Source organism: Narcine bancroftii, chromosome 9, assembly GCF_036971445.1.
Source record: "Narcine bancroftii isolate sNarBan1 chromosome 9, sNarBan1.hap1, whole genome shotgun sequence".
In the NCBI taxonomy this organism is placed as follows: domain Eukaryota; kingdom Metazoa; phylum Chordata; class Chondrichthyes; order Torpediniformes; family Narcinidae; genus Narcine; species Narcine bancroftii.
Window position 1 is genome coordinate 40579297 of NC_091477.1, and position 11960 is coordinate 40591256.

At 39.3% G+C, this 11960-nt stretch overlaps 1 protein-coding gene across 3 annotated transcripts in view; it reads right to left on the reverse strand.

The window, feature by feature from the left end:
- Nucleotides 1–9827, reverse strand: part of ttc1 (tetratricopeptide repeat domain 1) — a 47411-nt gene extending 37584 nt beyond the window's left edge. Inside the window, exons 1-4 of one of the 3 annotated variants that reach the window (XM_069898879.1) lie at nt 9658–9827; nt 8577–8672; nt 7503–7913; nt 2965–3025 (exon numbers count right to left, since the gene is read on the reverse strand). In XM_069898879.1, coding sequence (XP_069754980.1) covers nt 2965–3025; nt 7503–7898 — 457 coding nt within the window. In that variant the 5' untranslated portion in view covers nt 7899–7913; nt 8577–8672; nt 9658–9827. Of the gene's footprint in view, nt 1–2964; nt 3026–7502; nt 7914–8576; nt 8673–8694; nt 8782–9657 lie in introns of those variants that run through there. The other 2 variants (XM_069898880.1, XM_069898881.1) reach the window with 2 other exon arrangements.
- Nucleotides 9828–11960: the final 2133 nt, after the last annotated feature.

Genomic DNA, 11960 nt, shown 5'->3' on the forward strand with positions numbered 1-11960 from the left:
ACCTTTACAGTGTGTGTGTATATAATATATAAATATATAAATATTCATACATACACACACCACCCCGCCACCCCCAACAGCGTGCGCGTGTGTTTATATATACACATATATACATTTACATATATACCTTTACAGTGTGTGTGTGTATATAATATATAAATATATAAATATTCATACATACACACACCACCCCGCCACCCCCAACAGCGTGCGCGTGTGTTTATATATACACATATATACATTTACATATATACCTTTACAGTGTGTGTGTATATAATATATAAATATAATATTCATACATACACACACCACCCCGCCACCCCCAACAGCGTGCGCGTGTGTTTATATATACACATATATACATTTACATATATACCTTTACAGTGTGTGTGTGTGTATATAATATATAAATATATAAATATTCATACATACACACACCACCTCGCCACCCCCAAGAGCGCGCGCGTGTGTTTATATATACACATATATACATTTACATATATACCTTTACAGTGTGTGTATATATAATATATAAATATACATACATACATACAGACACCATCCTGCCACCCCCAACAGCGCGCGCATGTTTATATATACACACATATATACATTTACATATATACCTTTACAGTGTGTGCGTGTATATATATAATATATAAATATATAAATATACATACATACATACACACACCACCCCGCCACCCCCAACAGCGCGCGCGTGTGTTTATATATACACATATATACATTTACATATATACCTTTACAGTGTGTGTGTATATATATATATATATTTATAAATATACATACATACATACATACACACACCACCCCCCCCACCCACCCCCCACCCACAGTGGTATGCAAAAGCTTGGGCACCCCTGGTCAAAATTTCTGTTACTGTGAATAGTTGAGTAGATGAGCTGATCACCAAAAGTCATAAAGTTAAGATGACAGATTCTTTTCAAAATTTTAAGCAAATTTTAATGTATATGCATTATTTTTGTTTTATGCAAAAGTTTGGGCACCCCAAGAGATTTGAGCTCTCAGATAACTTTTACCAACATCTCAGACTTTAATTACCTTGTTAGGAAAGGCCAGGTGATGCAAATTCCAAAACTTTATAAATACCCTGGCTCCTCTAACAATCACCAACCATGGGCTCCTCTAAGCAGCTGCATAGTACTCTGAAAATTAAAATAAATGATGCCCACAAAGCAGGAGAAGGCTATAAGAAGATAGCAAAGCATTTTCAGATGGCTGTTTCCTTAGTTCATAATGTAATTAAGAAATGGCAGTTAACAGGATGGAGGAGGTCAGTTGAGGTCTGGAAGATCAAGAAAACTTCTCATAGGATTGCTAGAAAGGTAAATCAAAACCCCTGTTTGACTGCAAAAGACCTTCATGGAAAAGTCATCAGAAGAAAACCTTTCCTCCATCCTCACCACAAAATTTAGCATCAAAAGTATGCAAAGCAACCTTGAAACAGGCCTGATGCATTTTGGAAACCAGTCCTGTAGACTGATGAAGGTAAAAGAGAACATCTTGGCTGTAATGAGCAAAAGTATGTTTGGAGAAAAAAGGGTGCAGAATTTCATGAAAAAGAACACCTCTTCAATTGTTAAGCATGGAGGGGATCAATCATGCTTTGGGCTTGTGTTGCAGCCAGTGGCTTGGGGAACATTTCACTGATAGAGGGAAGAATGAATTTAATTAAATGCCAGCAAATTCTGGAAACAAACATCACACTGCCTGTAAAAAAAAAGTAGAAAAAAGGATGGCTTCTACAACAGGATAATGATCCGAAGTACACCGCAAAATCCACAATAGAGTACCTCAAAAGTCGCAAGCTGAAGGTTTTGCCAGAGTCCCCTAACCTAAAAACATTATCAAAAATCTGTAGATAGACCTCAAAAGAGCAGTGCATGCAAGACGACCAGAGTTGTGCCAAATGAAAGTCAAATAATCTATTATGAGACTAAAATACAAGAATAAAACAGTAAGAGTATTGCCCAAATGTTAAGATTTCCAATATCAAGTTTGGAACATCATTAAAAAGAACTTGTGTACTGGTGAGCTCAGTAATTGCAAAGGCCAAGGAAGATCTCCATTGCTGATGACAGAAGAATTCTCATCATAATGAAGGAAGATCTCCAAAGCCTGACCAACAGATCAGAAACATTCTTCAGGAGGCAGGTGCAGGTGTAGGTGTCATTGACTAGTGTCTGCAGAAGACTTCATGAACAGAAATACAGAGGCTACACTGCAAGATGCAAACCACTGGTTAGCCACAGAAACAAGATGGCCAGAATACAGTTTGCCAGGAAGTATTTAAAAGAGCCTACAGAATTCTGGAAAAAGATCTTGTGGACAGATGAGACCAAGATTAAGCTGTATCAGTATGATGGCAAGAGCAGAGTGTGGAGGTGAAAAGGAATTGCCCAAGATCCAAAACATACCACCTCATCTGTGAAATGTGGTGGTGGGAGTGTTATGGCCTGGGTGTGTATGGCCGCCACAGGTGCTAGCGCCCTTATCTTTATTAATGATGGCAGTAGCAAAATTAATTCTGAGGTGCACAGAAACAGCTCATCTGCTCAAGTTGGAGCAAATATCTCCAAACTCATTGGACGGCGCTTCATCCTACAGCAAGACAGTGATCTCAAAGCAAGAATGGAGCTTTTCAAATCTAAAAACTGGAAAGTACTCAAATGGCCAAGTCAGTCAAATGATCTAATCTTGGTTTCATCATGCCTTCTATATGCTGAAGAGAAACAACATTTCAGAATAGTTCATCACAAAAAGTTTGGGAAAGGTCACAGAATGAGGAAATAAATTTATTCTTATAATAATCCAGTGATTAGTCAGGTTGGTAGATGGTAAAATGAAAACTATTTTAAATGATCATGCCTGTGAACAACTAATGATCCTGTAATATTTGATTAAATTATTTGAAAAACTGACCTGCATTTTTAAATTGCCGATTGCCAACTTCCTTCAGTGTCAAACTTTCAATCTGTCTTTGCTGTAAAACAGATTCACTGTTAAATTACGAATAAGCAATTCACAAATTATTCAACAAAACTCAGACAAGCAATTGACAACCTCTACTCACTGGGTTTGTACCATCTGGAAAATTGGACAGAGTCTAATGTCTTTGGAATATCTTAACCAATCCTTTTGAAGTATCCTATTGTTTTTAATTTATGATTTTTAAAAAAATTTTCTGATATATAAACAAATTCCATTTTGGCTCTATCTTCTGATCTTAACCACTGTCCTGTAGTTGGTTTCTGGGGGATATCTTCTTCTGCATGTGTGCAAAATTATTGTAAATTCGTGAAAGAAAATTATCCTTTTAAAGTTCTACTATCATATTTTAAAAATAAAACTGTTTCTTTCCTAGGTTAAAGGAGAATTCCGCCTTTATGCAGAGCTCTTAACTAACAAATATTTAATTCAAAGTTTAACTCAAATCACTTGGATTTTTATCAACCAGTTTTTATCCAATATTTCTTTGCATTTCATTTTAAATGCTATTTAGTGGTCTAAGTTCCTATTTTTTTTTACAACTGAATAATTGCTTTACTCTAATATTTGCACAACCATGTGACAATGTGGTTGTAGTTACTGTATATTCAATTTAAAAGTTTATCCCTAATTATTCACATCACAAGATACTAGATGCACAGTGAAACCTCGTTAGAACGCGATTCGTTAATCCGCGGAATCGCTTATAGCGCGGGTGTCTGTGGACCCCAAACATTCATTTTAGGAGGCCAGGCTAACAGTGGCTAACAGCCACAAACTCAAAAATGGACTCTTACGACTCATTTACAAGATGTGTATGTTAATATGTGGAGTTTAAAGGCCTTAAAGGTTTTAATATAGGGTTTGAGTCTCAGTTTTCTGTTTTCCTGCTTCCTGAATCATGACATATTTGCATCTGTTCCACGACTCGGCTGTAATGCGGTTTGAAATCTTGGACCCAACTACCGCGTTCTAAGGAGGTTTTACTGTATTCAGATATAGATCATCCAAAAAGGTAATCACCCTACCTTTTGAATTTCTCCAAGGAATTAAAATATTTTAATTTCACATATACTTTGTTTCATACAAAATACAGGTTAATGACAAAGCAAGTACAATCAGACATACAGCATAGTGTTCCAATCGTGCATTTTCCAGAGCTTTCTCAGATCAATTTTAAATCCTACTATACATCAACAATTTTTGTTTTTAAAAATTTTGCAACTTACAAGAATAGCCTGTGTAAATACTCGACAAAAAAATTTACATAGAATTAGAATCTGAATTGTTTAGTTTTAGGTGTTTTCTAATATTAACCTGGCAGAATTTATACTTTGTTCACCTTGCTTAATGGGTGCTAAATATGTGTAAACTAATAGATTTCAACCATCTGTGGGTCAGCTACAGTTCATTTGACAGTTAATTGCCATGCAGAGTGTCTCCCAGACTCCATTTATTCTGTGCAAGATAGATAGCAGTTCTCATTCAAGATGGATAAATTGATTCAATTTGTTAGTTTCCCTGCTTTGAAGAAGAGAGATAATTCAATTGTTATTCTGCCATCCTTGACAGAAATGCATGAGATTAAGGCTACGCAATAGACAATGTGAACAATTTTATTAAATGTCGGACAAAACATGCATCTATTATTCAAAAGCATCTGGGAATACTAAAATAGATTTATGGAAGAATGAACAAGATCACTTCAAATCCTATGGTTACGAGAAAATTCTCAGACTAAAATATTTTTAATAAAACAATTACAGTTGAAGTCCGACAATTGGGACTGCTCAGGGATTGAGTTGGTCTGGATTTTCCAGATTCTCAGGCAGTACTTTTAAAATTCAAATTTAAGGAGGAATAAAGAGATGAACATATAAATTTTGATTATTCGTTAGCAAATTCAGCATGCTTCATTTATCAAAACAAGCAAATGTAAAGAAAAATAAAGTGGTCGCTTGTTGCCACTGTGCATCTGTGGCAATAAGACATGCTCGCACGTACACAAAAGCCTGCAAAATTAAAAAAAGCTAGAGAGTTTTCGAAAAGTCCAGATTCCCAGGTGGTCCAAATTTTGGCATCCAGATTTTTTTTACTTCTACTATATAATTTTAAAATAGTGTTTAATGTCTTGAGTATAAACTAGCAAAGCTCAAACAAATTTTCATACCTAGGGAATTTTGGTTCTCAGCTGATATTTATTACTAATAGAAAACTTGCAGCACAATGCAGGCCCTTCAGCCCACAAAGTTGTGCCAAACATGTCCCTACCCTAGAAATTACTAGGCCTTGTACCTATCCAAAAGTTTCTTAAAGGACCCTAATGTATCCACCTCCACTACCATTGCAGACAGCGCATTCCACGCACCCACTACTTTCTGCATTTAAAAAAAACTTACCCGTGTCATCTTCTCTGTACCTACTCCCCAGCCCATGTCCTCTTGTGGCAACCATTTCAGCCCTGGGGAAAAAGCCTTTGACTATCTACACAATCAATGCCTCTCAGCATCTTAAACACCTCTAATCAGGTCAGCTTTCATCCTCCGCCACTCCAAGGAGAAAAGACTGAGTTCACTCAACCTGTTTTCATAAAGCATGCTCCATGAACCAGGCAACATCCTTGTAAATCTCCTCTCCGCCCTTTCTATCACTTTCACATCCATCCAGTAGTGAGGTGACCAGGACTGTGCACAGGGTCATGTATAGCTGCAACATTTCCGCTGGGTTCCTAAATTCAATTCCATGATTAATGAAGGTCAATACACCATATGCCATCTGCTCCTTTGAGTGCCCTATGGACTTGGACCCCAAGGTCCCTATGCTCCTCCATCCTGCCAAGAGACTCACCATTAATACTATAATTTGCCATTATATTTGACCTAGCAAAATGAACCACTTCACACTTATCTGGATTGAACTCCATCACCAAGAAAATTGAAAAATCACTTCCTGAAATGCAGGGAAAATGCATGCATTCAACCCAGGGTAGACAATTTGCAACATTTAATATTGAAATTATTCTGTGAGAGTCACTTTTGCCTACAAATTCTAAGATGGAAGGAACACGATGAGCTGGAAATTCAAGATGAGAATGTCAGACAATTAACATTCACCATTATCGTAGAGAAATCTGACTGATGGTTTTGGAGTGCACATGCAAAAGTTACTGTTTACAATTTTCCTGATATGCAATTAAATGCAATGTGGCAGTGAAACTGTAATCAAACAAAATCTGCAAACTGATAGGAATTCAATATACTTAATTCAATTTTTTAAAAAAAGCAATGAAACTCCTACATTTTGTCAAATAAGTTAATTCAGATTTTAATAGCTCACTTATCTAAAATAAAGTGTATGTATGGTTGATCATTCACTATTTTTAATAATGATAAAGATTAAGGTTTACTTATATTTTAGCTTTTATCTTGTGTGCATCCAAATATTAATTTTTTGCTCTATTTAAAAAAACGTAATCGAAAATTAGTGTTGATTTTAGAATATGATGTATAAGGGTAATTGTAAAAAAAATGGCAGCACTGCCGGAGCGGATGCAGACACGGGAGAGCGGGAAGCGGAGATACAGCACTCTGCCGAAGAGTCCCACCACCCAGTCCTACCGCTGACATCTCCATACAAGCCTTAAACAGCCTATTAAAGGAGCCAATTGCCCTTTTTGTCATCAGCACCGTCTCGAATCCTGGTTCCAATTTCTGGTTCTCATGAGCCAGTCCGGCCTGGTGTGAGTTCTTTGACCGCAAGTCACCAGCAGTCCACAGCCTGTGTGAATTCCTTCCCCGCTAATTGGTAACAGCTCACCGCCTGTGTGTATCCTGCAACTGCAGGGCCCTCGTTGGTCTGCCACCATGGTCACCGTCATTGGGGTAATCTCCTCTGGTTCTCCTTCTCAACGTGTTCGGCAGTAGCAGTGGATTGGTGCAGGGCACCAGTATCTGATCTTCAATAGGATTAGTTGCAAAGCTTGCAGAGCCCTTAAAATGCCTATTCAAGACTGTAGCTATTACCAAGAAAGGGAAAATCCTCACCACAGAAAGATTGCATCTCTGGGGACATTCTCCGCCCCCCCCCCCCCCGACCCCCCAGCAAACACTACAAGTGTAATGATTTTGAAAGAGTAAACATTGTGCTGTGGAAAATATAATTGTCATGGGTCAAATGCCATCCTACATCATATTTTTAAGATCCCATCAAGCATACACACTGACATCTTGCATTTTAAATTTAAAAAAGAAAATGGCACATGTGCACAGTTAACCATTTAAGGAACAAAGATGTCCGACAATGTTTATACTTGGTACCCAGAACTAAAGCCTTATTATCATTTGTGTGTGGATTAATTACTTTAATACACCAACATGAAAACAACATTGATAGCAAACTATTAAAAAATAAAGAGCAAAATTCAAATTCAACCCAAATGTCACCGTGTGATGAAACAAAGTTACATTGCCTACCTTTATCTCTTCTTCAGGCAGGTCCTTTTCCAATTCTCGTAAATATTCTTCGTCAAACACAAGCTTTTTGGCTTCTTTTATTTCCGAATCATTCTCCTGTTCCAAATTTGTCACATTATCTTTGATGCCTCCAAATCTATCAGGCTCAAGTGATTCTTTGCACTCAAAGAAGTGTTCTTCTGCTGCCTCTTGATCATCAGTGATACTATCTAATTGTGACTTATCAACATTGCCACTTGCTCCTGAAACATTACCATCCACTGTTGATATCCTGGACGAAGTTGACTCACAACTTAATTGGTCAGAGGATGTCTTTGGCTTCTTATCACCATCTGAAATGTTTAGAACAGTCCCCAATTTTTCAAGAATGTTTGTCGCTTCTGATTCTGCATCCATTTGCAAATCAAATATCTTGAAGCAGAAAAAGAAAGTCACAATAACCCACTAACATATTCAATGCAGCTCCAATGCTGAAAGGCAGAATAACTCTAAATTGGTTCATATACTCAAAAGAAACATTCTTGAAAATGTTTACCCGTAAAGTGAAAAATTCACTTGCTGGTGAAAATTCTATCTTTCTGCTCTCTCACGCTCCTACAAGAATCATAAACAGCATAGAAATAGGCTCTTTGGCACAACTTGTCTACGCCGTCCAAGTTACGAGTCTAATTCTGACCCAAACCTCTTCTGTCCATGTACCTATCTAAATAGTCTTTTAAACGTTACAGATATCACTGCTTCCACCATTTGCTCTGGTAATTTGTTCCTTATACTCATTAGCTTCTGTGTGAAGGCACCTCTCAGGTCCCTCTCTCATCTATACCTTCTAGTTTTTGATTCCCCTAGCCTGGGAAAATGACTATCGTTGTTGAAAAACACAGGTAATTTTGAATAATACTGTCCATTTTAAAATAAGTGCATGTAGATGGCTGCATTAGTCAGAAGGAAAGGTTATTTTGTATTCAGTATTAAACTAAGATCCTATATGCTTTATCAGGTTTGTGATGGCATTTCAATGAGTAATAGCTGAAACCCATCTCCCAAATGAAATTGTGAAACAGATCTAATTCTTACCTCATTACTGTTTACTAGGCACAACTTGGACGTTTAAATGCACTGAAACCCTAACTACAACTTGAATGCACTTCCATGACTGTGTTTTCCAACAGCCTGCAAGAGATATAAAAGTTACCGTTTCAAAATATTTGAGAAGTGATTTCTGGTGAGACCACACAGAGTATTGTGTTCAGTTCTGGTCACCTCATTATAGGAAGGATGTGGAAGCTATGGAGAGAGGGCAGAGGAGATTTACCTGGATTGGAAAACAAGCATCATGTGGCAAGGTTAATAGAATTGGGACTTTTCTCTTTGGACCATAGAAGGATGGGAGGAGACTTGACAGAGATCTACAGATTATGAAAGGGATAGGGTGGACAGCACCTGTTCCTCAGAGGACACATGTACAAAGTGAAGGGAGGTAAGTTTAGGGGAGACATCAGGGGTTTTGTTTTTTTTTTTTATACACACATACAGAGTTGTGGGTGCCTGGAATGCCTTACAAGGGACGGTGGTGGAGGCTGAAACATTAGGGGCATTTAAGAGGGCCAAAAGGCCTGTACTGCGCAGTAGTGTACACGCTTGCGAGGTATTTAGTGTACACTGGTCACATAAGCGCAGCTGTTCAATTCACCATGCATCATGCCTGGCCCAGTAAACTGACCTGCAGTCTAATTTCATATCATAGTGCCTCGACTCCTATAAGGAAGAAAACATCCAGAAGCTACACCTGCAGCTATCAGCTTTGAGGGGCGGGGGCGATTGATTACACTCTGGGAAAAGGGGAGATACAACCGCGGGGTGGGATGAATACAAGAATAGAAAATTCCAGAAGTATTCTGCAGGATACGCATTATCTGCATGTGGGGGAATGTCAGTTGTCCAGGACGATGCCCTTCCCCGGTTTGGAGAGACTACAAGCACCGCAGCAACGAGGCGCCCCTTCACTGCAGGTGACAGGCCGGCGAGGGGACCTTTGGCCACGGCCCGGCGGGGAACCCGGGGACGCCGACAGCCTGCCCGGCCAACCCCTGAGAAGAGAGCGTAGCAAGGCGCCGCCCTCACCCGCAGTGCCCGGCAGCTACTCCCCACAACTCACCCGCTTCTTCTGCCGCACGATCCCTCCTCGCAATTGCGCACAAAACCGACGACGGAAACGATCCCTTCGCTTCCGGTCGTGCAAACACGCCGTGGAGAAAGCGGCATGCTGGGAATTGTAGTTTAGGCCGCGACCAGGAACGTCCTCACTGTAGTTCCATGATTTCCCTCGTCGTTTCAGATTTACTGATGAAAATTTTAGACGTCATTGCTTGTCTAATAATGAACCAGCCCATTGGACATGCAAGGGTGATGAGATGTTTAGAGATTTATTTGTAAATGGAATGATCTGTCTGATGGATCTTGAATGCCTCTGAGAGCGTCTGTCTCTCTTTCCATCACTCTTCCTTTGACTGCCAAACCTGTCAGCCTCAATTGACTACTCGATCTCGTCTGAAGTTGCCTGAATAGGTTGTCCCCTGTCCCCGAGAGATCTCCAGAGAGTTTCAAGAGCAACAAGGACAGCGCCTTCTTGATGCTGGTAGAGTGTTGCAGGCCGGTGTGTACTTTGTCATAAGAAGGGAACAGATTTGTCTGCGCTCCACTGGCATGAAACGATTGGAAGTTGACAGCCCTTGACTCGGTTAACTAGAGAGTGGAGTGTCCTCAAGTTTGGTTGTCTTCTGTGTTTGCTCCATGATGATTCTAAGTTTCATCAGACTCCCAATCCTAGGACAAAGTAGGGTCAAGCAAGGCAATGACATCACTTCAGTCCTCTTCAAATCATCCTGTCTCCTCAATATCCTCACATACATGTCCCATTCGAGTGAATATAATACAGGAAAATGGGAAATTGTTCAAACTCCTATGCCTAAGTCACACTAACTGTTGAACTGCAGTACAGAGATGACATGCATACTCTCAGAGGCTAAGCTCCAAGTCACGGACAATTCATTCACTAAAATGCATGAGAGCATGGACAGCACTCAAAATATCCACAAACGAATGACTGAAGCAGCCAAGGCTAACTGACCACCATCACATCAACCTCCTCCAGGAGCTCTAACGAGTATGTCCTGACTGGTTGCATCACAGTATAGTACAGCTGCTGTAGAAATTTGATCAGAGGTCAATCCACAGGACCACAAAAGTGGCAGAGGATCACTGGAGTTTTCCTCCCCTCCATTGATCTACCTGGATGGTCATCTGAAAAGGGTTTGCAAAATCATTGAGGACCCCGACAACCCCACACTTACCATCTTTCAGCTATTCCCATCAGGAAAGAGATGGAGGAGTTTCAGAACCAGCACCACCAAGCTGAGAAAGCGATTCTTCCCACAGGCAGAGAGAATGCTGAATGACTGAAGGAACAGCTCATCTGAGTCACTATGTAACTAAACAATATTTATTTATTTTTATATACAGATACTTGTTCTACACATCCATTGTTTGTCCTTGTGTGTGTTATGTCTGCTTGTGTGCCTGCATGTTTTGCAGAGGTCCAGAGAATGCTGTTCCATTGGGCTGTACTTGTGCAATCGGAAGATAATAAACAAAATTGAACTGAAAATAAGGTCCTCCTCTAATCTACCTATGCTGTGTAATGCCACTCCTGAAAAATCAAATCCAAAAATGACTTGGATCACTTTCATTTCTCAGAAGCCATTTCTCAGTGTCAAGAAGGGTATAAAACATTCCCAATTAATATCTGGATTGGGTGTTGAGCAATGAATCTGAGGTGATTAGAGAGCTTAGAGTAAAGGAACCATTAGGGGGCAGTGATCACAATATGATTGAGTTCAATTTGAGATTTAACAAAGAGAAATTAAAGTCGGATGTAGCAATATTTTCAGTGGAGTAAAGGGAATTACAGTAGCATGAGAGAGGAGCTGGCTAAAGTAGATTGGAAGGGGGCGCTAGTAGGAAGACAGTAGAGCAGCAATGGAAGGAGTTTCTGCGAGAAATGAGGAAAATGCAGGATATATACATTCCAAAAAAAGAGGAAATATTCAAATGGAAAAATTTCACAATTGTGGCTGAGAAGATAAGTCAAAGCCTATGTAAAAGCATAAGTGGGCATACAAGGAAGCAAATGTTGGTGGGAAAATAAAAATTGGAAAGTTTTTAGAAAAAACAGAACGTAACTACAAAACTCAAAAGGAGGGAAAAGATGAATTATGAAAGTAGGCTACATAAAAAGGTAAAAGAAAGGTGAGATTAGATTAGATATAGGTCCATTAGAAAATGAGGCTGGAAATAATGGGAGACAAGGAGATGGCATAAGAACTAAATGAGAATTTGGCATCAGTCTTCACTGTGGAAGATGTTGATAGGTATCAGGGAAGGGAAGTGAGTGCAGTTACT